The sequence below is a fragment of the Coturnix japonica genome, chromosome 1, assembly GCF_054131305.1.
Source record: "Coturnix japonica strain WE chromosome 1, WE-NBRP24, whole genome shotgun sequence".
NCBI lineage: Eukaryota > Metazoa > Chordata > Aves > Galliformes > Phasianidae > Coturnix > Coturnix japonica.
This window is the reverse complement of record NC_140663.1, coordinates 144,410,991-144,438,646: the sequence shown is the minus strand read 5'-3', so window position 1 is coordinate 144,438,646 and position 27,656 is coordinate 144,410,991. Positions and strand designations below refer to the sequence as shown.

General features: G+C 36.2%; 1 protein-coding gene across 2 annotated transcripts in view; it reads right to left on the bottom strand.

Moving 5' to 3' along the window:
- The window catches only part of KLHL1 (kelch like family member 1), a 178,843-nt gene that overhangs the window by 33,508 nt on the left and 117,679 nt on the right, over window positions 1-27,656 (bottom strand). For both annotated transcript variants that reach the window (XM_015851663.3, XM_085553973.1), the window contains one exon: window positions 10,545-10,731. In XM_015851663.3, the coding sequence (XP_015707149.2) occupies window positions 10,545-10,731 (187 nt within the window). The remainder of the gene's footprint in view (window positions 1-10,544; window positions 10,732-27,656) is intronic.

The following is a 27,656-nucleotide window of genomic DNA, read 5'->3' as shown; positions in this document are numbered from 1 at the left end:
GAAAGTAAATGGATTTTCTGCACCTGGGAAAAAAGAAGAGACAAAATCTTAAGTCCTTTAGCTCTAATATATTTCAAAAGTGCTTAGCTACTTAAATGCTACGTCCTCTGGGTATATAAAATCAATATTATGCTGGAATATTGATATTTCATTTATCACATATTTTATGATTTCCTTATACTTCAAAAGGAAAGCATTGTTACATTGCTAAATGTTAACATCACAAAAATGCTAAGCACTACAGAGCACTACTTGACCAAAACAAAAGCAGAAGCTCAAGAGAACTTACGAATCTTGTCTTCTAAGTGAATGACAGTGGAATTGTCAAGACAACATGCATTAGCCCAGTATGAAAATCTTACTTTATAGACTTTTCATCAAAGATTTCCAGTGTTGGGGATTGTAGTGGACAACAAGTTGAACATGATTCAGCATGATTTCTTGATGCTAAAGAGGCCAATGGTCTCCTTGCCTATGCTAGGTTGCCAGCAAGTCAGAATAGATCACCCATACATAGCACTGATGGATGCACCTAGAATACTGCATCCAGTTCTGGGCTCCCCAATAGAGGAGAGACATGGAGCTGCTAGAAGGTCCAACAGAGGGCCACAAAGATGAGAAAGGCAATGCAGCATGTATTCTGCGATGAAAAGGTTAGACCTCTGGGACTGTTCAGCCTGGAGAAGAGAAGGCTTGGGGAGAATCTCATCAATGTCTGCAAAAATCTGACAGGAATATACAAAAAGGACAGAGCAAGATTTTTCTTAGTGGTGACCATTGCTAGGAATAGACATACTTGGAACAAAATGGAACATGGGAGGTTCCAGCTGAACATCACAAACTATTTATTTACTGTGCAGTTTACAAAGCACTGGCACATGCTCCCCCAAAAGGTTGTGGACTCCTTGAATATCTTCAAAAAATGCCTGGACAAAAGATCCTGGTACCAGGCAACCTCCTCTAGGTGGCCCTGCTTTAGCAGGAGAATTGTACCTGATCAGCTCCAGAGGTCACTCCAAGACTTCAGAACTCTGTGATACTGTGCATTGGTAGAAAATTGCGAACTCTGTTTTATATTTCCTTCTGCATATGAATCTTAGTTGAACCTAACTCTGAATAGTCTGTCAGAGAGTAGAAAATAAGAGACACAATTTCTGGACAAATAGTTGGAGGTTTATGCTGAGATCAGTGGTGAATAATCTTTCTTTACAGTGCACATCCTCTGATGTATGTTCATCAAGAAGCATATTCACATTTTGATTCCTGGCACTGGTCTGCCCCACTGCAGAGGACACCTTAGCATACAAAAGGCTCCAGGAGATAATTGCCAGATTCAAATCCAAAGTAAATTATGCAATAGTCTGCTTCAGTGAGAAAAGCTGAGAGGTTTTTGCATTACACTGTGGCAGTCACCAGAGATTTTCCAGAGGCATATGCTTCAGAGAACTTACAAAAATCCTAATGCTTAGGACTTTGCCTTATTAACATGGAAGATTTAAAATAAGCTAGTTCTCTTCTTGTTCTCATACTAGATTAATTTTGACTTTGGGGAATTGACAGGAATTTCCAGCATTCATTTTCTGCATAATCCTGAGCACTTTGTCCTGCAAATCTTTTTTTTATATATATATATTTATTTTTTTCCCTGATGCTGATTGGCTAGTCACATTCATATTGGACAAGAATTAGATGAATGCCAGGATACTTCCTGAACTTTTCTTTCTAATGGAAAAAAGATCTATGTTATAGACTAGAAGACAAGAGTTTGTCTCACTAAGATTGTAATACAAGCTACTGTGTCCATAGCATCCACCAGCTGCTCTAAAGATGTGTCTGCTGTGTAGTCCTATTACACTGTCAGAAAAGGTTTCAGAGAAATGAGAACTACTTTGTGAACGGTAGTGCACACTCCACTGTAGTAGAACACCAGATTTTTGTCAGGGTAGAGCCTGAAAGCAAGACAGTGTATATGAGGTGAAATGTGATGTTAAAGACTAGAGGTTTCAATTCATTTCCATTCTTATGTCAAACATTGCTATGTAGGTTGCTGAAAACTTGAAAGCAAGAATGAATTCAAGCTAATATTCAGTATATATTCACAAACTTATGTCTGTATTCAATGCATATATTTTATCTAGAAACATATATTAAAAATATCTGTCACTTTGCATAAGGTGGAGATAATTGTATAACAGAGTATTTGAGTATATCTGTTTCAGAGAGAAATTTAATCAATAACATAGTAACAGAGAACTTCAGAGTTTCTAAAGGAGAACGTCATAAGGGCAATTCCTAATTCTGCTTGCACATTTATTCTTCTGAAACTGGTAGTGGGTGTTGATGTGTGGTGCCTGACACACAAGAGTGACTAGTGCTACCAAAACAAGGTGAACAGACAGAAAAAGAATGATTCATCAGTCCTATGGACTGATTATCACAATGCAGCACAGCACTGTGAAAAAGCTCACTTGCAAGAAGTTCTATTAAGTGCAGTAATCATAAGGGCAACCTTATACATACATTAATATGTATTATGTATTATATAATGTATTATCAAAGTTTTTGGTTATCATGGATAAAAGAATAACTGGTAAAAATTAAAAAAAAAACCCAAAAAACAAAGAAAAAAAAAGTTAAAACAGAAAGACAACTAAACTCTAAGTTTTGGGATCAAACAATTATCATGTTTATAAAATACTAGTTTTTAATTTAAAAGAATTATGAGGCATAACTAGAGATTGCAAGTCTATTTATGTGATTAAAAACAATGTAGTATCTCCAGAAAGGTATTAAATATAACACACATATATATAAAAGTGTTATATTTAATACCTTTCTGGATGTGTGTGAGGGACCTTTTTCCATATTTATTCTGAATAAGGAAAATCCACAAGGTTTAGCGGGTCAGTGGTATTGTATGTATTATGGTATTATGCAGGTCAAAGTGACAATGACGATTGTCTATTGTCTATCTTTACATGAAGCAATCAGTAAGTAATTAAGAGTAAATTATGAGTCACATTAAAGTTAACCTTTGTATATACTTTAATTTTTCATTTATGTTTCATCTCTCTACCTATGAGTAGGAAGCTGAAATTTTAGAGCCTCATTCATCTTTAAATACTACTCTAGTTCATAGCACTCACCTCAGCCCAGTGATCCAGCTTACCTAGATCCCTCTGAAAGGCCTCCCTACCCTCAGGCAGATCAGCACTACCTCCCATATTGGCGATATCTGCAAACTTACTGAGGGTACACTCAATCCCCTCACCTAGGTCATCAATGAATATACAAAACAAGATGGGTCCCAGTAATGACCCCTGAGGGACACAACCTGTAACAGGTCACCAGCTGGACTTAACTCCATTAACCACTACCTGTTGGGATGGCCCTCTAGTCATTTGCATACCTACCTGTCCAGACCACAGGCAGCCAGTTTCCCCAGGAGAATACTGTGAGAGAATGCTGACGCTGAAGTCTAGGTAGACTACATCAACAGCCTTTCCCTCATCTACCAGTCTGGTCACCCAGTTGTGGAAGGAGATGGTTAGTGGATAAAATAAGCTAAGTACATCATTGAACACTCCAATTTTTTTTATTTTTATTTTTTTTCCCTTTTGTTATCATTTGTTAGCTTGTACAATTAGGATGTAGTTTTGGTGAAACTTCTGCATGTTCCATTTCAACTACATATAAACATGGGAATGTTGGCATATAGAAATTGAAAATTGCCTCAGTCACTGAAATGGATGCCTAACCAATCAATTAAAACAAAACAAAACAAAAACAGAAACAAACAAACAAAAACAAACAAAAACAAGACAAACCAAACCTTGAAAAACTGCCAAACAATAAAATACCATCCTTGTGTTCAAGACGGATATTTTCTTAAGAAAGATTTAAAAAAAAAAATAAAAATTCCCCATGTTTAAAATAATGCCAGTATTTAAAACCATGAAGAAAGGTAGGAGTACTACATTTATCATTTCAAGGATTTTCCTCCCTCCCCACCCCAGAATTTCTGCTGATTTTGCAATTATTAAAACTGTTGCTGATGCACAGTTGTCTGTTTTGCTCAAGATTTAAAGATGCTGCTATGATTAGGTGACCTTGATGTAGTGATCTGCAACATTACATCGCAAGGATAGTTACTCAAGTGGAATGAATGTGACCTAAGTAGGTTACTGATGCAGGTATCAAGGAGAAAACCTCAGTAAAGAAAGAATTATACAAAAACAGAACAACAGTCACTGCTGATCTCATTATTTTGACTGTAAGAAATGCCTTTAAGCACTTAAATAAATAGATATAATAGTCCTTTTATATTTTATTTTTATTTTTTTTAATTTTTATTTTTATTTTTTAAATGTGTGTATGTACATTAAAATATAAGGATTTCCCAGAAAGTGACATAAACAAATATCAGAAAACCTTTGGGAACATTCAGATATTTAATATGATAATATGATAACTGTCAATATTGTTGAGGAAGACATTAAAGGCCACCAGTCCCAGTATTGACCCCCAAAGGACATCACTCATCATTGATCTCCATTTGAACATTGAGCCATTGACCACCACCCTGTGGGTGCAAGCTTGCAACCAGCACCTCATCCACTGAAAACTCCATCCATCAAATTCACCTATTTCCAGTTTGGAAAGGACACTGCAAAGGCCTTACTGAAATCTACATAGATGACATCAGTGGCTCTATGATACAATCATGCTATCATAGAAGGCCAATAGGTTGGTCAAGCAGAACTTGCCCCTGATTAAACCATGCTAGTTGTCCCATGTCACCTCCCTGTCTTCCATGTACCTTAGCACAACTTTCAGGAGAATCTGCTCCATGATCTTCCCCAGCACAGAGGTGAGGCTGACAAGTTGATAACTTCTAGAGTCATCCTTTCTACTCTTCTTAAAAATGGATGCTATATTATCACCAGGGACTTTACATGATTGTCATGACTTTTCAAAGATTATTGAGAGTGGCTCAGTGACTACATCAGCCAATTTTCTATGGACTCTGAGATGCAAGTATACTAGACTACCTTGCTCAACAACAGAAGTTACCATGTGGGAGTATACAGGATGAAGATACTAATATATCTTAGTGTATTCTTCCATGGTCTACATATCTCCATGTATTTATCACAATAATAAGGAATGCCTTTCAAAAGCAAAATAAGGCAATATCTGAAACACTGCTTCAGCAGAGTAATTAATATTTCAGATTCGTTTTCTGCACTAAGTTGCTAACATCTGCCAGTTTACAACAGGGAATACTAATCTTAAATTTAGTGTTCCTATGCTCCCTTACATAAGCTACAGTTATGAAATATAAGGTTCTTATTATTCCAGAACATACTTTTGAATAGGCAACTTAAGAAAGTGTTAAAAGACCAGTGTAAGGACACTTGAAAAATATGCAGACATAATACTAATAACAAACAAACAAACAAAAAAACAAAAGGCTTCAGAAATCTTGTTAGGGCTCAGTGCCAACTCTTGATGTGACCTTGAAGAGGGAACAGAGTGCTACTTGCTGGAGCCAGGTTGGACATGGGTGACCTGGCTCGTGTTGGCTGCTGCAGGGGCCACTGGGGTCTCTGCATCAACTCCTGGAGTGTTTAGATATATAGAATCATTTAGTTGGAATTTTTAATTTACAATTAAAATGAATGGGGTTCAAGGAAAGCAAGGAATTCTTTCAAAAAGTGACAACAACAACAACAAAAAAAAAAGACACAACAAAAACAAGAGTGAAAAGAGCATTTTAGTAGTTCACCAGAGAAAAAGAGCAATTTCATGGAGTTATACATAAGAAATATTGCATATAAAAGAAATAAAGCACATTTGATAAAACATTTTTAAAGAAAAGGGATTATTACAAGTGACTGAGAACTAATACAGAAAAAGGAAAAATATGCAACATAGGAATTAAAGCAGAAGTGACTGAAGACCTCGAAATTTCACATTTCAAAAGCTTCACTTTTTCTTATTGCTATAGTGGAAGTAATAACCTCTCTGAGTGGCCCTAAATAATCATGACAAAATCTCTAAGGTTGTTTGATATAGACCGATGATGCACTTCACGTAATACCAAATTAATTTTCCTGATAGATTTTATATTTAATCACAAAACTAAAGAAAAAAAACAAAAACATATTTGATAATCATTAATGAGATGTCATTTTCCTAGAAGAGGTTTTTGCTCAAGTAATTTTTCATTTTTACTCTGTCTTTACTTAAAAACTATGAATCAGCAAATCATAAACTAATCTAGGGCTTTGATCCCCCAAAATATTATATACCAGTTTGCTGGGATCTTTTTTTTTTTTTTTTTTTTCCTGCTTTGTTTTCTGAAGAATAAACTTTTTCCTTCAGTATTGATGGGCTGAAATATTTCTGTAGAGATCATCCATATTCTGTCATTAACATAATACTATCCAATTGTTAATACAAATCTCCTCTAGCGGTCTAAGTATATTACTCCTACTGTAATTTCATAATGTATTTCCTAAGATAGACTGTACAGATTGTGTTCTACCACATAGCTTTTGTTCTGTGTTTGGGATTGCAAGAGCATTGCCAGTGTTTTTGCATTCTCAGAAATTGACAAATGTCACTTCATGCATTTACTCATTTATTTCAGCCTAACACATGCCTTTTTTAGCTGCATCTGGACATCTTTATCCACTACTAGATGTCTAAATCCTTCTAATTCAAGTTACAGAAGTTAACATGACTAAATGGATGGGTAAGGTGAACAGAGAATTATCATAAGCAAGTACCCAGAATCACAGCATCCTTACACCTACCTCTCATTCTATTAATACAATCCATATAAGAAACAAAGAAACAGATTATATGTATATTTTAAATCAAAGGAATAAGTAAACAAAAGTGGGTGGAAAGACATTAAACAAGGTTTTCAGAAGTTGGGAATTAAAATTATTAAATGATCTAACCTTGCTCCATTTCATTCTATCCAGTTAGTACTATGCTACATTAACTTTTCGTGTCAGGCATAATTCCAGTCACTGTCTGCTGGAGTTTAATTATCCCTTCTTCTATGGAAAGGAGAATAATTATAGAAGAGATTGCAAAACAAACTAGCTTTAGCATGGTAGGCTACTTTTATGTTGTGGGCCACATAACCTTGAAATACTTTCACAATACCAGTTGTTACGCACTGCCTTATATACAAGCTCTAAAATGGATAATGTGCTTAGCTCATCTCCATCTTACGCGTAACTGTTTCATATCTGGTAATGAACACGAAAAGGCATTAAAAACACACCATTGCGAGTAACAGTAATCCATTTCAGCATTTCTTTGGAGAAAGTTGTGGAGAAAATAGTAATTAATAAGGAAAAAATAATAAAACATCTGCATCAACTCATGACCTGAAGACCGAGGTGCACTGTACTAATTCACTGTAGTGAATTCACAGTGCAGAAGAAGCAGTCTAGGAGGATTCTGGAGTATATGGAAGATCATTTTCTGATGAAGCTGATGAGAGAGCCCACAAGAGGAGCTGCCTCGCTAGACCTGCTGTTCATAAACAGAGAAGGTCTGGTGGGAGATGTGGAGGTTGGGGGCTGTCTTGGACATAGTGACCATGAAATGGTAGAGTTCTCCATTCTTGGGGGAGCTAGAAGGGGGAACAGCATCTGCTACTTTGGACTTCTGGAGGGCAGACTTTGAACTGTTCAGAAGACTAGTAGGAGGAGTCCCTTGGGTTCAGTCTTAAGAGAGTAAAGGAGTCCAAGATGGCTGGTCACTCTTCAAGAAGAAAGTCTTAAAGGCACAGGAGCAGGCTGCTCCCCTGAGCTTCAAAATGAGCCAGTGGGGAAGAAGACTGGCGTGTGTAAATAGGGAACTATACTTGAGGCTCCAGGAGAAAAAGAGAATCTACCCCCTGAGGAAGAAGGAGGCAATCAGAAAGGCAAAAGTCCAGCTTGAAGTCAACCTGGCCGCTGGGGTAAAAAGGAACAAGAAACTCTTTTATAAATGCATCAACAGTAAGAAGAGGACTAAGGAGAGTCTCCACTCTTTACTGGATGAGGCTGGGAATGTGACCACTGAAAATAAGGAAAATGCAGAGGTTCTGAATGCCTTCTTTACATCTGTCTTTTAAGATCAGACCAATTATCCCCAGGGTCCATGGGGCAGGATGACAATCACCCGAGTGTGCTGAGGGTGATAGCCGAGCTGCTTTCCATCATCTATCAGTGCTCCTTGTTGACTGGTGAGGTCTCAAAAGACTGTAGTCTTGTCAGTGTGACTCCCATCTACAAGAAGGGTAGTAAGGAGGACCCAGAGAACTACAGGCCTATTAGCCTGACCTCGGTGCCAAGGAAGGTTATGGAGCAGATTGTCTTGAGGAAGATCACGTGGAAAATGTGGGACAATTCGGGGGATCAGGCCTAGCCAGCATGGGTTCACAAATAGCAGGTCCTGCCTGACCAACCTGATCTCCTTCTATGATCCTGTGACCCATCTGATGGACAAGGGAAAGGCTGTTGATGTAGTCTACCTAGACTTCAGCAAAAACTTTGACACTGTCTCCCACAGTATTCTCCTGTAGCAGCTGTCAGTCCATGGCTTGGACAGTGTTGGGGAATAAGGTCAACTGGAGGATGGGCCTGAGTAAAGAACTGCTAAAATAACAACAGCCAAAGCAGCTGAAGTGGAACCATGGAATAGAGATATGAAGAAGCACTTTGCTGGAGGCCTCATGATGACATGATTTATGCAAGGGAAAACTCTGGGAGTGGGAAGGGCTGTGTGTGCATGGGGTTGCGTAGCAGGTGTATGGGATGCGCATGTATGGAAGTCATGCTGATATACAAGTAGTGTGATGCAGCAGTAAAGTGAGAGAAGACTCCATGGCATCCATGACTGTGTCTCTCTCCCCTGTATTCTCGAAGTTGCGGGACGGTCGGGTTATTAGACGGGAACATCAAGTGGTGACCCTGAAATGATGGATGTGGTAGCATGAATGTGATTTGCAATTGTGGAGTCTGATTGTGTTGTGATTGGAAAGAGAGGATGGTTTTGGGTCCAGAGATAGCAGATGGTTTAGGTCTGGAAAGAGCAGATGGTTTGGGTCTGGAGAGAGCAGATGGTTGGGTCTGTTTTGCTCATTGCGCTCAGGGGAGACCTCATTGCACTCTACAACTTCCTGAAGGGAGGTTGTGATGAGGAGGGGCTTGGCCTCTTCTCCCAGGCAACAAACAGGACCCAAGGAAATGGCCACAAGTTGTATCCGAAGAGGTTTAGGCTGGACATAAGAAGGAACTTTTTTTCTCAGAGTGGTCAGGCACTGGAATGGCCTGCCCAGGGAGGTGGTGGAGTCGCTGATACGAGGAAACCATAATTAACAAGCATTAGACACACATAGAATTACTAACTGCACTCCCTCAGCATCAAATTCGCTTGTGGTACACACTGAAGATCCCAATTTTTCTCCATCACCCACCAGGTGGACCCAGGTCCCTGGGCAAAAACAGTTCCACAGAGAGGTTTCCCCTTTCTGGAAGCTGGAAGAACCCAGACTGCTTTCCCCAACATGCTTTTTACATGTACCACAGGGACCTTATCTCCCTCTACAGTATGTAGGGAGCTGGATTATGTAGGACCATCTGAACTGACCAATCCTCTGGTGTTAACCAGCCAGGCGGCTTCTGCCAAATGGCTTTCCCAGTGCTTAAATGTTCCACCTCCCATTGCTTTCAACATGGTTTTTAACAACCCGTTGTAGTGTTCAATCTTACCAGAGGCTGGTGCACGAGAAGGGATATGATAAACCCACTCAATGCCATGTTCTCGGGCCCAGGTATCCACAAGTGAATTTTTGAAATGAGTCCCATTAGCTGACTCAGTTCTTTCTGGGGTGCCATGTTGCCACAGATTTGTTTCTCAAGTTTTAATATGATGTTTCGGGCAGTAGCATGGGGTACTGCATATGTTTCAAATCACCCAGTGGTTGCATCCACCATGGTAAGCATGGTAAGCAAAATTTATACTTTTGCCATTGCCCTTTCTCCCAGAGAAGTTTCATCCTCTTGGCTTGTTTAATTCTACTTTGTTGTGGTTTTCTTGTTTTTTTCTTTTTCTTTTCTTTTTTGTTTTGTTTTGTTTTGTTTTTTGTTATGTTTTGTTTTGTTTTCTTTTAATTCTTTCCCACATAAAACAGAAATGAAACAGAATTTCTGTAAAACTAAATCTAAAAGTAAGGTAAATGAATTTTGCTACAGAAACTTTGTTTAATTTCTTGGAAATCACAGTAATTTTGAGGAAAGAATGAACTCAAAACTCATTTTCAGTTCTCTAACAACATTACATTTTTCTTAAATGTAAGTAAATCTTAATTAGACCAAAAGTATTGTCAGTTTCCCCGACTTGGATTTTGGTGCCAATTCTACACTGACTTGAATATGCTCCCTCGCTACCCTAAACATGAAGTTATTTCACTGTTTTCTAATAAAATAAACACAAAATATAACTTTTATAAGGCAATAAATATTTTTTAATACCTTTGTTGTTATCCATTCCTCCAACAGCATAAAGTGTCCCAACTGTAGATTTTCTAGGTTTAGTTCTTGGACTTTGCATGAGAGTTCTTCTCTCTGGTAAAAGGTGATATTTCATGGCTTCCAGAATAAGTTTCTGGCATTCCAGGTCATCCTTAAAAAGTGCATGGTTTTCTAGGTCAGCCAGGATCTGTGAATGGCAAGATATGACAAGATAATTAATCAGAAATACCTAGATCACAAAACTGCTGTCATATGTTTATCATTTTAGTACAGAACATAGCCTTTTGTGGTTTTTTTGTTTTTTTTTTTTTTTTTTTAATTTAATTGTTTTTCTGTTTGTTTGGTTTTTTTTGAAGGACATGAAAGGAGAAAATAAATATTTAACTGAGGTTATTCTACCATCCCTTAAGACTGCAATCTATCTCTTACTGAAAACAATGAAGAAAATAAAATATTCTCTTGTATGCTTCAGCCTCCAGGAACTGTAGGTTCCCAACATAACACTGAAAGGATGAGAAGGTATCTCTCTGTAATCATCCTGGACATGCAGCTGCACAACATTCCCATATGACAACATTTTGTAATACATCCTGTTCTTTTAACAAAATAATAATAAAAACCTACAAACACAGAAACGAATCTTTATTGTGCAAGTTTTGAATTTATGGATTTCCTGCATTACAGGCAAAATTAAGGATTAACAATCTAGACGATGAAGTGGATCATCTTGAAGGAAATAAATTGGCATGTGTGGGACAAGTGGGAGATCAGGCCTAGACATCATGAATACTCCTATAATATTCTCCCAGAGAAGCTGGCAGCCAATGGCTTGGACTGGTACACTCTTTGCTGGGTAAAGAACTGCCTGGATGGCTGGGCTCAGAGAGTGGTGCTTAATGGAGATAAATCCAACTGATGAGAGGTCATGATTGGTGCTCCCCAGGGTTGGTAGTGGGACCTGTCCTATTCAATATTTTTACCAGTGACCTGAATGAAGGAACTGAATGCACCCTCAGTAATTTTGCAGGAAGTGTTGATCTATGGTTAGGCTGCGGTTGGACTTGATAATCTTCGAGGTCTTTTCCAACCTGGGTAATTCTATGATTCTATGCTTCTATGAGCTACCTGAGGGGAGTAAGGCCCTACAGAGTGATCTGGACAGGCTGGATAGATGGGCTGAAGCCAATGGGATGAAGATCAACAAGATTAAGTGCCAGGTCTTGCACTTTGGTCACAACAACCTCAGGGAATGCTACAGACTTGGGTCAGAGTGGTGGGAAGACTATGTAGAAAAAACGGACCTGGGGGTGTTGGTTGATGCTCAGATGAACATGAGACAGCAGTGTGCCGAGGTGGCCAAGAAGGCCAGTGGTATTCTGTCATGTATCAGAAAAAGTGAAGCCAGCAGGAGTAAGGAGGTGATCATCCCTGTGTACTCAGCACTGGTGAGTGTGCATCTTGAGCGCTGTGTTCAATTTTGGGCCCATTACAAGAAAGACAGTGAGGCCCTGTTAAGAGAAGGGCACTGAAGCTGGTGGGGGGTCTGGGGCACAAGTCTTATGGGGATCTGAGTCTGGAGAAGAGAACGCTCAAGGGTGACCTAATTGCTCTCTACAGCTTCCTGAAGGGTGGTTGTGGTGAGGTTTTTTCTCCCATGTAACATGCAATAAAACTAGAGGGAATGGCCTCAAGTGCCAAGGGAGATTCAGGTTGGATGCTAGGAAATAATTCTTGAAGAGAGTGGACAGATGCTGGAATGAGCTGCCCAAGAAGGTGGTGGAGTGACTGTCCCTGGAGGTGTTCAAGAAACATTTAGATATTGTACTGAAGGATGTGGTTTAGTGGGAAATATTGGTGATAGGTTGGACTGGATCATCTTATAGGTCTTTTTCAACTTTGGTGATTCTATAATTCTGTGTTTCTATAATGTGTCTGTCTTCTTCATTGGCATATGGATGGGAAATGTAGAATCATGGCCTGAACCACTGATTGATCACCTGAGGCAAGCACTGAGTCAGCTGTGGGAGCATAGGGGAAGACAATTCACCTGTGTGACTGGAAGGGGTGAAGCCTGGCTGCACCTCTCCTATATCCCATTTAAGGGCTGACTGCCACTGAGGAAGGATCTGTTTCTGGAGACTGCTGCCTTTGGAGCTCTTCTGTGAGCCTAGGACATGGGTAAATGCTTCCATTCTATTTATTTATTTACATATTTTTGTTATCCCTTTCCAGCGTGATAATCCTTCTAGTTATATGACCTGCAAAATATCTGCCTAACCATGACACTCTGCTAATTGTACATTTGTTGATAGTACATTTGGTGAGCCAGGAAAGCCACATATTCTACAGGAAAATGCATGTAATGTATTTCCTTTGGAATATCTATAAACGGGTCAGGGGGAGAACACTACCCACCTAGACAAAACAATCCTTGGACAGATCCCAGGATTTTGGGGATCAAATTATTATTAACTGACAACCATATTTGAAAAATATGAGGTAAAAATATTTGAAAAATGGGGTCTCCTATGTGTTATGGGAAATATTTCCCCATTCCACATGGCTGATTATTTTCATGGATTGAGCAAAGATATACTGATTGCAAAAGAATGACAGCTATCTGCTTTTACTGTGGCATGGCTTTAAATCTGGTTGAAATGAGAGCCAATACTTTACAAAATGAAAATCAATTATTGCAAGATCACATAGAAAAGCTAGAGCAACAACTTGGTATACTGACAGGGGGGAAAAAAAAAAAAAAAAAAAAACAAGCCTGAATTTTCCAATAGGGCAGGTCTGTAACATTTCAATGGATAATAACCAGGTTCCTGAATCAATGGACCTTGTTGATCCAGAAGATAAAACTTCTAAATTGGATCTGGAAGCACCGCTTGCAACAGATCTCTTTGAGATCTGTCCTGTAATAACTCAAAAAACAAAGAAAATACAAGATAGGCCAGCAGGGGTGCTCCCTGATGAGCAGCCTCCTGCCCAAACCCATTTACATGTGTCAGGCCACCCATATACAGCCACAGAATTAATGGACCTGGTACAACAACTCAGGCAAAAGCCCAGAGAAAGTGTGCCAACTTGGTTGTTGAGATTATGGGATTCAGGAGCAGGGAGTTTTATGGTCAATGAGACATTTATCTCTAAATTGCAGCAACTTTGACTGGACACCCTGCCCTTAGGCAGAGGCTTCCAGTGTACCAATGAAAACCACTTGATAATAGATTGGTTAATGGCAGCATGCCGTATAGTTTAGCCAAATAAATTAGACATACCGATTACATACAAACAGATTAATGGTCCTCCATGGAGGGCCTTTAAACTACATTCATGAACTGGATATGAGGGAGGCATTTGAAAGCCCGGATATGGTAAGATTCTCAGCAGGCATGAGAGACTGGTCCTGCAACAGGCTCCTTTCTACCTGTATGGAACTCTAGTTTCCATATTAAACCCCCTACTAGCCTCAGGGTCCGTGGTCCAACAGGCTGCCCAACTTGGAGCTGATCTGGGGTAGACAGAGCGCTTTTGTACCAGGAACAATATTCAAGAATTGGAAGAGGCAGAGGTCCTTCTAGTAACTAAAACTAGGAGACCAACTCCATCTCAATCGGGACTCATACAGGTATCCCAAAAACAAATGTTTAATGTCTTAATCTGGGATGGGGTTCAATTTGCAAATATTGATCACCAGCCCAATCATGTCCTCCTTCAGTTACGGAAGCAATTGAAGGACAATAAAAAATTTCAAAATTACCCCCCAAAAATTAGGCTAAGACTTACTGACAAATTATCAATGACAACATGGAACTTAGAAGATTTTCTTAGTTTCTAGGGTTGATACAGGCACAGAAACATTGACAATTTATGGGGATTCAAGTACATTCAATAGCAATAGAGTGATGATTGGTGGTTTTGGGGGATAGACCATTACAGTCACCCAAACATGGTTAAAACTGGGGGCTGGGCATCTTCCCACCCCAGAAGTATAAAGCATCTGTTGCTCCAGGTCAAGAGTACATCTTGGGCGTAGATATTTTATAGGGTCTGGCTCTCCAGATGACTGTGGTAGAGTTCAGACTTTGACAAAGGTGCATTAGTGTCTGGGCGGTACAGGCAATATCGAGAGGCCACGTAATGAGTGAACCTATTTGCCTGACGAAACTGTGCTGAATTACTACTGTGAGACAGTATGGAATCCTGGGTGGACAAGACAAAATATCGAGAAGGCTGCAGGAATTAGAAAAAGTTAGCATAAGACCTGCACACAGCCCATATAATTCCCCCATATGGCCAGTGCAACAGTCAGATGGAACATGGAGAACTACAGTGGATTATAGAGAATTGAATAAGGTCATGCTGCCTATTCATGCTGCCTTTTCATACAGCATAAAAGCTGTAACTGGTAGTTACTGCATACAGATGGTCTGTGAATACAGCTGGGGAAAAAAAAAAAAAATCTTTTATATTTCTATGAAATAAGTCTACAAATTGTGTTAAGTATTCAAATCAATTGCCTGTATAGAAATATCCAGTGAAATATGAGATGCTGTAGAACACCCCTGAAACTTTCAAGACACCACTGGATTAATCACCCTGGTCTAACCTCATATCTTATCCTGCTTGAGATAGCATTTTGACTAGAGATCTCATGAGGTCTGCACCTTCCTGATCAATTTTGTGGTACCTCACAAAATGTCCAGAAAAATTTACCTGTTATATACAGGGTACAGATGGAAGATAAATATATGTATGCAGAAAACAGAAGACATTTCTGTTCTTAGAGTGCAGCACATTTAAATAGGGCCACTGATCGTAGCAAAAGTTAACAGCTTGATATAAATGCTTGCGAGGAATTTGCATGTGAAACAAATTCCACATGAAAATACTCTTAAACATTATTTTATTTTTCCATAGGAAAATGGCCATCTCCCACATTCTGCTGTTTTTTATAAAAATGGCAGTCATTAAAATTTTATCAGGAAGTGTGTTAAAATGTGTACCAGTCTGACATATTTCTTGAACTTGTATTATAATTGAACATATACTATGTTCACATTTAACTTCATTAGTTTAAATATCAATATTTTATTCTCTTCCCTCACAGCTGCTGAGTGTTTTCATACTAACTGAAATGGATTTAGATAAAATACAGTTTATATATTTATGCAGTGCTGTATATTTTTACATTTAATATTTTTGATTTACGGCCAGTACAAAAATAGTAATCACTGGATTTTTATTTTTTTTTATTTTACTGAAGTCCTTAATCTAAATTAAGCTATGAGAAAATTGATTCTATAATTACACTGTTTAACTTTTGAGATAATTTTCTCACTATGTCAAAAAATCAATTATCACAAAGGTGTTTTAGACATTATTTTACTATATAAATTATGCAATTGTATATGTGTGTGTGTATATATATATATATACGTATATATATATACATATGTAAATTTTCATAATAGCTGGTATGGTGCTGCATTTTGGCTTAGGATGAAAAGAATGTTCCAGTATTTTAGCTGCTACAGAGTGGTGCTTATGCATTGTCAAGGACTTTTCCGCTTCTCCTGCCCTGCCAGCAAGGAGGATGGGAGTTGCACGACTAAGCTGAAGGGGGTAGAACCGGGACAGCTGATCCAGACAGACCAAAGGGATATTCAATTCAATATGACATCATGCTCAGGAAAATAACACTGGAGAAAAGAAAGGGGAAGGGGGATGTGTTCTATGATGGCATTCGTCTTTCCAAACAACTGTTGTGTGTCATGAGCTGTTTTCCTGCAAGTGTCTGAACACCTGCCTGCTGATTGGACATACTGAATGAATTCCTTCTTTTCCTTTGCAGCATGTGCAGCTTTTCCTTTGCCTAGTACCTTGCACTTTAAGCTTTCTGACTCTCTATTCCATCCCACTGAGAAGAGCGTATGCAGAGGGCTCTGTAGGGTTGACCTCCCTACGAGGGTTAAAATCTATGACAGTTATTATGCAGTTCATGGTGCTAACTAAAAATATTACAGTATGCTAGTTAACAATGTTAGTAGCTATATTTCATAACATTAATTTACATTCCATAATATTAAGATTCTTAATACATTATTTTTGTGATCCTTTTTCCTTTGAAGTCCTCAGCACAGTACTCAGTAGATGAAAAATTGAAGATCTGAAGACAAGTCACATTCAGAGTTCTAAATAGGATGAAGACTTTTCTTGCAATATGCTTTAATATGCATATAGTACTATTCAGCCAAATAGTGCATTCTGTCAACATTTACTTTATCAGAATACAGGCACAACAAAGCTAAGAAGTAAAATTAATAATTTCCCCAGAACAAATTTGAATTTATGTTGTTACCTAAACCCATACCATTCTAATGCTTAAGGGAATTAATGCAACTGACAATTTTTGATGTTTGTTTTTTTTTAAAAAATAAATATCAATAAATAATAAATAAAATAAATATAAATAAAATGTGCTCTCTTTTCAACAATGCAGAAAAATTCTAATTAATTCCTTCCCTCTTACATACTTATTCTACCACATTCGCTAATTTGTGATAATTACTGGATTTCTGAGTGAAACCCTGTGAAGTAAAAAAAAAACAAAACAAACAAAACAAAACAACGAAAAACCAAAACAACAACAGCAACAACAAAAAACAAACAACAACAACAACAAAAAACTGTTGCAATTAAAGTTATTGCTTATAAAGAATAAAGAAGTCCTATAAAGCCCACTGGTTTATCTTGTCTCTTTCAATATTCTTTGTTTTTCTACTCCATTGTTATCTTTCCTTATTACAACAAAATAATCAATGTTTTTATGTAATTAGGATGCATGTGATCAGCAAATTCTATTAATAAGGATGTTTCCCTGGAAACCAAACTATGTTGACCATACTATTTCATAGCTATGACATTCTTAATTAAGAGGGAATTATATCTAATATCAAGTGAAGATATCTGGTTTTACTAACATGCTGAAATTCACAGAGCTGTTGCTTCTTAAAAGAACCATGTTTATGATACTCCAGCAGCATTAAATTACAGTGCTTTGGAACATTACTAGAATTTTTCAGACTTATGGTATTCTTGGTATTCTGAGAAATTTTAGTAACTTTCACTATGCTTATTTTTCCCAGTTAAAAAAAAAAATACAAAAAAAAAACCAAAAAAAGAAAAACCCACAAAAAACAATATGAAGTCCTTTCCCAGCTGCATCTCTAGTTTACCTTCAAAACAATGCTAAGAGAACTGGCTTGCTTCACTTCAGGAAATCAAATTCATTCTGAGATCTGGAGTGGAAAGTAGCCAAGTACTGACAAAATGAAAGGTAAGTCTAATGACTACAGAAGCAGGAGTTTGGTATTTATTCAGTGACTGACATCAGGACTGACAGTAGGCATGCTGTGAGACTGCAATTGTACTGCTGTGGGCTTTGCCCTACCTGGCTTGCTGTCACCCTTGGATCCCAGCTTCTTTTCTGGAGAAGCAGTTCTACTTCTGCTACGCCATAAAAAACTCCCTTGGCCCATCTTTTGTGCCAGTAATTTTCAATTATTATTCATGTGATATGATTAGTTTCCTTGAATAATATTAAGTGAAAACTCACATATTTTACAGAAATCATCATCTAATAGAAAGGATGGGTCCTATCCTCTTCCACTGAACTTCTGATATGTAAAATGAAATTCTGCAGCTGCTAGGGAATAAGAAGATGCCATCCACCTGAGAGAGGAATATTAACTGTCCCTTCCCCTGCTCTCCACTCTTGGAAGAGTCTACAAGGCTATGGAGAGGAACACAAAGAGAATATAGATATGTCCCACCTTGAGGGTGAAATGGTTCCATTATCATCCAAGACACTGAAGAACTGGGAAAGATGACAGTATTTTGTTGTAGCATGAATACTGTGGTAATATGGAAGAAATAGGAACTAAAAATCATAGTACTGTCTAAGAACACATGCAGATCTGCAGCACCATCAAGATAAATCTTTATTACTAATTCATATACAGATTGCAGAGATATGATTCTCTGCATATGTCCATACCTATTTAGTTTGACTCATCACTTTGAATTGTCCTTAACAACACATGACTTTTCTATACTCCAAGAAGAATTAAATTCAGTACTCAAATTCTTCATTTTACTGTAGGCAGAATGTAACTGCCTATTCTGTAAAAATTCCTCCAGTATCTAGTTATCTTCCTTGTAAAAAACGGCCGTGCTTTCAGTAATATACATTCCAATGTCATGCAGAACGCAGGATTAGCCTTATCTTAATAGTATTGATAATTATAACATAAGAACAAAAAGCTTAAAATATTTTAAATGAGCTGTGAGTAAATGAAATGCAGATTAATATGACACATTTTTAACAAAGCCCACAATTCTCTGTCTTGATCCAAAATGTTTCTGAAGTCACTTGACATCCTTGAATTAGAGAAACCTATTACCATATGAAAGAAAACTCTGAAGCAGGCATGATGTAAAGTTTATATATTGAATGATCTTCCAGACAAATATTTGATCAGCCAGCATCACTCTTTTATATGTTTTCTTCCACTGCAGATTTGGTATGGCTGGTCACTGTTGATGATCATAACAATGAAGCTATTGGGAACAAACTGAGGCTTCTGAAGGAAAGGTTAGGATTGTTTGTTGTATAGATCGAAAGGAAAAACAAATAAATGATGTGCATGAATTCCTGGAAAGTATAGAACTGTTAATTTAAAACTTTTTTAGAAACATCTCTGAGCTACTTCTGTTCAATACATAATCTTGGATTATAAAGACTAATTTTTAATAATGTTTAAGCTTCTTATTCTTCTTTAGGCCATTTTGAACACATCAGATAAACAAAACAGTGAATTAATTACTTGCATTTGTTTGATTCATCTCAATAGTTTGAAGAAATGCTCAGTTTTCCTAAAATTTACACACACTTCCTTGACTTATCTGAACATTGGTTCTGCACTTGGCAAACTGATTAGCAGTATTCATTTCATTTTTAATATAAGTTAATCGATCTTGCACATAGGATGTTTTTCAGGACAACAATGAAATGATTTTAAAGAGTTTTGTTATTTCTTCTTACAAGAACAGCCACATGTCAACCTTAATTATTTCCAGTTAAATTTGATCTTACAGCTAGAAACAACAGTATACTGAACTAGTATTATTAACAGCATACTGAATAGGTCTATTTCTGTATAAATACCTTTGGTCATGCTTCATTTAATTTGGCTGAATGAATACGTCCATGTCTGCTCTGGAATTAAAATGATGGATGATATGAACAAGATCTTTGTCTTAGTCTACCATTATTGAATAGCTATCACCCATAGTTAAAAATTTAAATAAAATTGATGGTAGATAATTTGAATGTTAATCTCACTAAGAAGTTTTAAATCAGTGAAAACAGGCACGGTTTCAAATGCATTGTGACTCTATATTATCATAAATCTTCTTGAAAATTAGATATTGAATAATGAATGCTACTTTTCTTGACCTAGGAAATAAACCACTTAAAATATTTCTTTTGCGTCAGAAGTGATGGTAGTCATAGTTAATGTTTTAATAAAAGTCCAGTAAAATTGAGCGAGAAAACAGCATAACTGAAGTTTTTACCTTTTTCTGAAAGTTCTGAACTTTGTTTAAGTCAACTTGATTTTCTTTTGCAGAGTCCTAATTTTTAATCTAGATTAACACATTCCAGATCGTTCTCAAATCTTATTACAGTGTTATCCCAAATCACCGTACCTACTTAGTGTCACAATGTATAGCATGAAAATGATACAAAAAATTAAGAAAATGAATATAAAATGCAAGAAGAAAACTCACTTAGCACATACTGCAAGAATAAAGAATATTTTTATATTATTTTATATTTATAATTATATTTTAATTCTCACATGGAGGAATTTTTGAAATCATTTACATTTTTCACTTATTTGCCGACACTTTAATAAGCATTACAGGGATATTCTATTTAACTCCCTGACATAAACCCACAAACAAAAGTCAACATACAAACGTTATTTATAGGGCTCAGAAAGATCTATGAATGAGCTTTTGATTACCAATCAGATTGCTTTTTTACTGTCTCTTACTCAAAACCTGAAAACAACGCGTATGTTAAATAAGACTATATATATGACAAAAAAAAAGAAAAACAATAATGGAAAATAACTTAAAAGTTAATTTATCTTTCAGACAAACAACATCAGAGACTCCTTACATATCATGTGATATTTTGTTTTTGTCATATGTTTTGTAGAATGATTTCTGTTTCATTTCCTAAGAAAACTACAGCCTAGTTTTCTTGCCCCTAGTATTTCAATTGAAAATTTCTGCTAAACATAAACACCCTTGTTGCACAGTTCTAGCATGAAAGTACTTGCATACTTGAAAAATTGGATCAACACATCTCAGAGCCAAGATTTTTCCTTTACTATAAATTATTTCTAAAACAAGTTTTCTTCATCCAGAACTTCATTTGCGGTTAGATTTTCACTAATACAAACTGAAACAGAAACTTTCCCTCATTCCCTCTTTTAAGTAAAAAAATAAAAATAAAAATAACACAACAAAATCAAAAACAAAAGTTGCCATCTCTTCTGGACTCCTAAATATTGAGGCTGCAAGCTTTCAAACTGATCGTATAAACAGCTACAGTTTGAAGTTAATCTCTAAATCCCATTTTATCTAACTGAACTTCGGTAGTATAACTTCAAGATCTTTCTGTTTTGCAAGAATTTGAATAAATTGTGCTACATCCAACACAGTCATCTGCTTTACTAATTTGACTTTTTTAAAAATTATTTTATTTTTAAGGGGGTCTTGAATTGAATTTTTAAATTAAGCATATACTTATCCTTTATTATTATTTTTTGTTTTTGTTGTTGTAACAGTTTTTAAAACAACTATTTTTTGAAGGGAAAAGAAAAAGAAAAAAAAAACTTGGAATTATTCTTATCTGTAATTTAGCATGTTTCATTTTGTTTTGTCTCGGACAATTTTCTTCAAGCTCACTGAACATTCTGGATCTTACTGGAATTCTTTCTTTATTCATGTTTAGTTACTGATTTAAGTAAACCAGGTTTTGGCCAGAGATTATTTCTAAGCATTTTTTCTGTACTAATACAAATACTCAGTAAACAAAATTAGGCATTTTTGCTGCTTGCTTACTAAACTATTCATAATATGTTCAGTATTCAATAATAGTAAGAAATCCCGCAAGTTTCTTTGTTTTCGCAGAGGGATTATTTTACCGTGCACTAGAGTAGTTTAAGAAAGTCTAGAGCAGATCCCTCTTGAAATCTACTGCTAACCAATTCTATTAAGAGTAATCTACTTGTAATCTACTGCCTAGACACGGCACAAGTTCATTAGTAAGTTTATAATCTATCCTGGTAAGTAAGTGATATGTTGCAAAGAAATCAGTTGCATAGCAATAATAGTGAATGCTATTTGACTGAATTTGAAAAGAAACCTGATTTCGTTTTCTCTCTAACAACTGAACTCTAACACCTAGTAGGCTGGTGTTTTTGGTGACTAACTCCCTGTAAATATGTTCACTGTTTAACTGGCTGTTACTTCCAACCTCTTCCACACACATTTAAAAATAATTTCATATTTAGAAGAAAGTCTAAGCTGTCTTTCTACCACACAATAGCAATCACGCATCCTTCCTGTCCACCACCCACTTCGTAACTGAAGTTTGTTTTCCCTAAACTAAGACTGTGTTACTAAAGTGAAAATATCAGATAAACAAACAATCACACACACAGTCTCCGAGGCTTTGCATATCAGATACAAATGAAGAAACTTATTATTTTCTCCTATCTCTTGAATGAACTAAGTAATGGGATTGGAATATTCATTGCTAGCACTTGTGATTAGTAAATAAAATATGGTGTTAAAACTACTTTCACAACATTAATACTTCCTCAATGCTTATGATTTAATGAGCCTGTTTATTTAAATCTTTATATTATTTTGTAGCGGCTCCTTATTATCGCTTAACACACTGTTCAAACTTTACTTTTATCTTAATTCTTAAATAGGTTCACAGCTTTTGGTATACACACTGACTTTTGACAGACTAAATGGCACAACTGAGTGAAATGGACACTAATTTGAACAATTTACTTATCAACCTGATTTATTACTGATTCAAATGCTATTCAGTTTAGGAGAACATTGACAGTTTTGGTTTCTTTTTCCCACTAATGATAATACATCTGCCTTTAATTATGTCTTTTGACAATGATTTTATAAATCTACATATTTCACTGCAGTAGCTGAAATATGGAGTACAAAATCTAAAACGCAAGGTTTCTTTATACTTAATTTTATAGATTCCAGAACACATAGTTGATCTCATGTTTTTAGAGCTCTCTTTGTAGTAAATGAGGAGAAAAAATCTTTGTGTCACAGTATATCTATAAAAGTCAATACCTACATCAGGTATTTGACATTTAATTTCCATATCTACAGATCTATGAAATGAATAGAATATCTAGAATATCTTTTTTTTTTTTTTTTTTTTTTCTTTTTTTCTTTTTTTTTACCTTCTCTATTCTTCTGGGAGAAAAAATACAAAAATGTATGTACAATCATAATAGTCAGACTCATACATATTTTATAGTTCTGTAAAAGTAGAACAGAAGTAAGAAAAGTTATAGAGGTCACAGTGTGTTTCTAAGGAAGGTAATCAAATAGTCAAAGAAATCACATTTAAAAAAAAAAAAAGAAGAAGAAAAAATATGGAAAGTAGCAGAAGCAAAATTCTGGACTATGGCAAATTAATCTCTCTATTCTTTGGGTTCACAGGTTGATGTTTTTATTTAAAACTCTTCTGAACCAAATTCTCTCTCCTTTTTTGTCTCAAAATGAAAATTGGAATAGAAACTTAGATAAAAGTATGAAAGATGCACACAAGTGGCATTCAGTCAATTAGAGGTAATAGGTGTTTTTGTTGCTTTTTATTTATTTATCTATTTACTTATTAAACTGGAAACTGTTATCTGTAAGCCGCAAGTTAATTTAGTCTACCAAAACTGATATCATTTCAAAAAGAGTAAGTACAAAGAAACAGTGCACAAAAGAATTATATTTTCCCTAAATAATGTTTCCTTTTCCAAACAGGTTCTTCAGGCCTTACTAATAGGTGAAGAGAATGGAGAAGAAAATCTCACATAAAAAATGGAATTGTGTATAACTTAAGTACCTTTTCTATGTAGTATATTTCAAGGTTAAATGTCACAAATGCCTAATATGAATTCAAGTACAAATATACAGCTAATCACTGAAATGTTGGTCGCTCAGAAGAGGAAGACTATTTTGTAAGTTTTCCAATGTGTTTCTCTGTTATAAAAATTCAACCTAATGGAGAAGAAAGCATGCGGAAACAGCACTACAGTGCAAAAAATAATGACTTATCTCTAGGGAAAGACCCGTCTCTTAGACTTCTCATTACTCTTTCTCCAGAGGACCACTAAAGATAACCAACTATAGCATTCCAAGCATTTGCAATCCCTTTTCTCCTCCTTCTGTACTTGTAATGGATGATTTTTAACTGACATCAAGAATAATATAGATTTCTGCTTTTAAAACTACTAGCCATTACCCACTGCTGAAAATGATGATTGATTCTTGATTTCATTGCTTTCCAAGAATTATGTCTGCATGATTCTTAAAGATATGATCTACAACACCAGCTAACTACAGAAATTGATATATGGAAGAATAGGTTAGTCTTTGCTAGAGTGCATTCTCACGCTGCTACTGTCCTGATAATCTAGCCATTCCAAAACTAGCTTAGGAATCTCTACACTAATTCACAGAAATGATTTCTGGTATAGATGATTTGGCACAGTATACCCTCATCAAGTTTGCTGATGATACAAAACTGGAGAAGTGGATGGCGCACCAGAGGTCAGTGTTGCCATCCAGAGAGACAGTGACTGGCATAAAACATGGCCTATCAGGAGTCTCGTGAAGTTCATCAAGAACAGCAGAGTCCTACACTTGGTCAGAAACAACCTCAGGCACCAGTACTTGTTGGAGGCAATCCAGCTGGAAAGCACTCCGTCAGAAGAGTCCCCAGCAGCCCTTGTGAACATTAAGTAGAACATGGGCATGCACTTACCAGAGAGAAGGCAACATACTGTTATGGTCTGGCCACAACAGGAGTACTGTGTTTTTGGGCCCCTAGATACAAGAAGGATAGTGAGTTGTTTCATGATGTGCAGAAATGGTCAACAGAGCTGCTGAAGTGGCTAGAAAATATGAAGTCTGCAGAAACTTTTTAATTTTTGTGATAGAACTCTTTACAATTTCTTTGATGCCCTCTTTAGGACAAAAATAGAGCCTGCCACATTGTAAACTCCAAAAAATCATTTACAAGAACAGTGCTACTGGATTTTTGCTGCTGTTGTCACTCCAAAGCAAAATAAATAACTAGATAGTAAAACAACAGTGTTCATTACTTACAGCATGGGTTGAAAAACATTGTAATCATTACATGCATGCTCCTAGATGAACATAGGGGAAGGACGAAGGGAAATCAATATTTAAAAATGTACTCAAAAAGATATTTCAAAAAGCAGTCACAAATTTGCAGCTCTGTTTAGAAACATATACTGATGAACTTTAAATTGCACTTAGCTCCCATTCATTTTCTTTGAAATTACTACACAGATGGGTGTTAAGTACTTTGGCAAGTCATGGCAGATTAAGTAGATGCCTAAACTGACAGTGAATCTTTTCTGGAAGCTATGCCTGCTTTTCATTGCCCAGATCCACACAAGCTATTCTAATGCAGCCTATCTGTACAATAAAATGAAAAAAAAAAAAAAAAAAGATAAAATGAAAAATAAAAAATTGGAAATCTGAGTCTAAACTGGAAAAATGGCAAAAAGTACACCATTATTATTTTTATCTCTTGCACTTACTTGTACAGGCTCCATTGAACATAATAGTATTTTCAGATGTGAATAATAATTTCCTAGCACCCAAATTAGTTAAAATTTATCAAAAGAAAATATAAAAATGTTTCCAAAGAGGATGTCTAAATATTCACATACAAAAAGAACAAATGGGATCCCTTGGTACCATCTACTCCTAAAAAACAGTTACCTTTAAAACAAAATATCAAGATCTATAAACAAAACATAGAGAAATTAGAACATATTATCCCTGTACTGAGTGTTATAAACTAATTGACAATCTCTTCTACAATGCAAAGCTAATGGAGGAATACAGAGATTCTCCTTGCAGCTTGTCTGAAACCTCCTCTTTCATGGACTGAGAAGTTACTCACCTTTAAATGTAATTAATTTACTTAAGTTACATAAAAATGACATTAAAATTATTCTCAAACATACATTCCCAAGTTTGTATTTTCCTAATACAACTCAAAATTCTATCACATATAAAGGGTAAATGAATTATTCACTCACAGAAACAAACTAACAAGTATTTAGCACCATTTGAGATGCCACATGGTGTCTAGGAATCCACACATGGCCATTAAATATAGCACTGAATTTATGAAGGAACCCTTCCAGAAAATCTGCAGGAAACCAGGCAGCATATCTCAAATTAACACATAAGTTTATTTCTGTGTGATGGAAACTACACTTGGTCTTCACTGCTTACAGTGGGAGGTTAGGATACTAGTTGATGTGGAGAAACCTACTGGTATAATTGAATATAAAACCAAGTAACACTTTAAGTCCTTCAAGAAAAAAAAGTTATATTTTCCTGACATCTATTTTACTTAGAAATGATTGAAAGAATTCACAGAATTTTGTAGAGGATAACGGAATATACACTAATATTCATCATTCACAACAGACCAGTAGGTGAGAACCATTTTAACAAAATACAAAAAAAAAATAAGTGCTGCTAGTCTGATGTGAACTTGTGTCAGCTGAACTTTGGCAGTGCTAGGGATGCGTAAGGAAATGAAAAAAAGATGGAATGATTGATGCACAGTGATACCCTCCATTTTTTGCTAAGTAAAGACTCCTGCAATTTCTTTATCAAGCCTAAAAAGGTTGATAAGTTTTGAACTAGATTAATCTCAGTATATCGACAATTAACTGTGCTTTTTATCAGGATACAGAAATACTTTTTTGTCACATGACTAATGAGCTGTGCAAGAAATTCACAAGTTTGTATCTCAACGTCAGACATGCAAGCTAGGATTTACAAGGCTTCTACTTGAGTGTAATATGCAAATTAACATATGCTTTTAAAATCATATATCAGATGTCATGCGAGCATTTGAGAGAATTTAAAGGCTTATAATTTTCTACAGGTTCCCATAAAATATCTCTAGAAATAAGGACATAATCAAAGATCTACGGAAGGTGATTAGTTCACTTTGCCCCCAGCAGCTTTTCAGGATATGTCAAGTACTTCACATTAGAAGGACAGGATTTTTTCTGTCCCTGGGCGAGAAATCTAATTTAGATGACTACATTAGTTTCACCAGGTCTGAGCCACAGTGTATTTAATACACAAAGATTATACATTATCCTACTGAGGTGATCTGCAAGCCTATGAAACAGTATTACTTAAAGCATCACAGAGATAAAGGCAATAATATTTATGATACCTTTTAGCTTCTACAGTTAAACAATCATCTACAAGCCATTGCAAAAACATCCATTATAAACACAGTATGCTGGTGAAGTATAAATTATCTGAACTATTTTTATTTATTTTATGTCTATACTCTTTTAAGCATGCATTTCTCCACTGAAAACCATTAGAACATACGCTTAATATCCCCATTCTTCACTAGACACACTAGCATAGAAAACTACTACCATGTTAATTCCTCCTGTTTGTAAATTCCTCTGGTAACCCAACACCATTAGCAATTTCTCTTACTCTTGAAAACAAACAAACAAACAAAAAACATAAAAATAATATTTTGCCCAGTAGAAGCTACACATGTTCTTGGCTCATGTTGAAGCCTCAACACTAACAAGTTTGATATAACATGTCCAGACTCTCAGCAAAAACAATTGAGTTTTTTACATTAGTAAAATGAGGTTACATCAGCACTAGCAGAACATA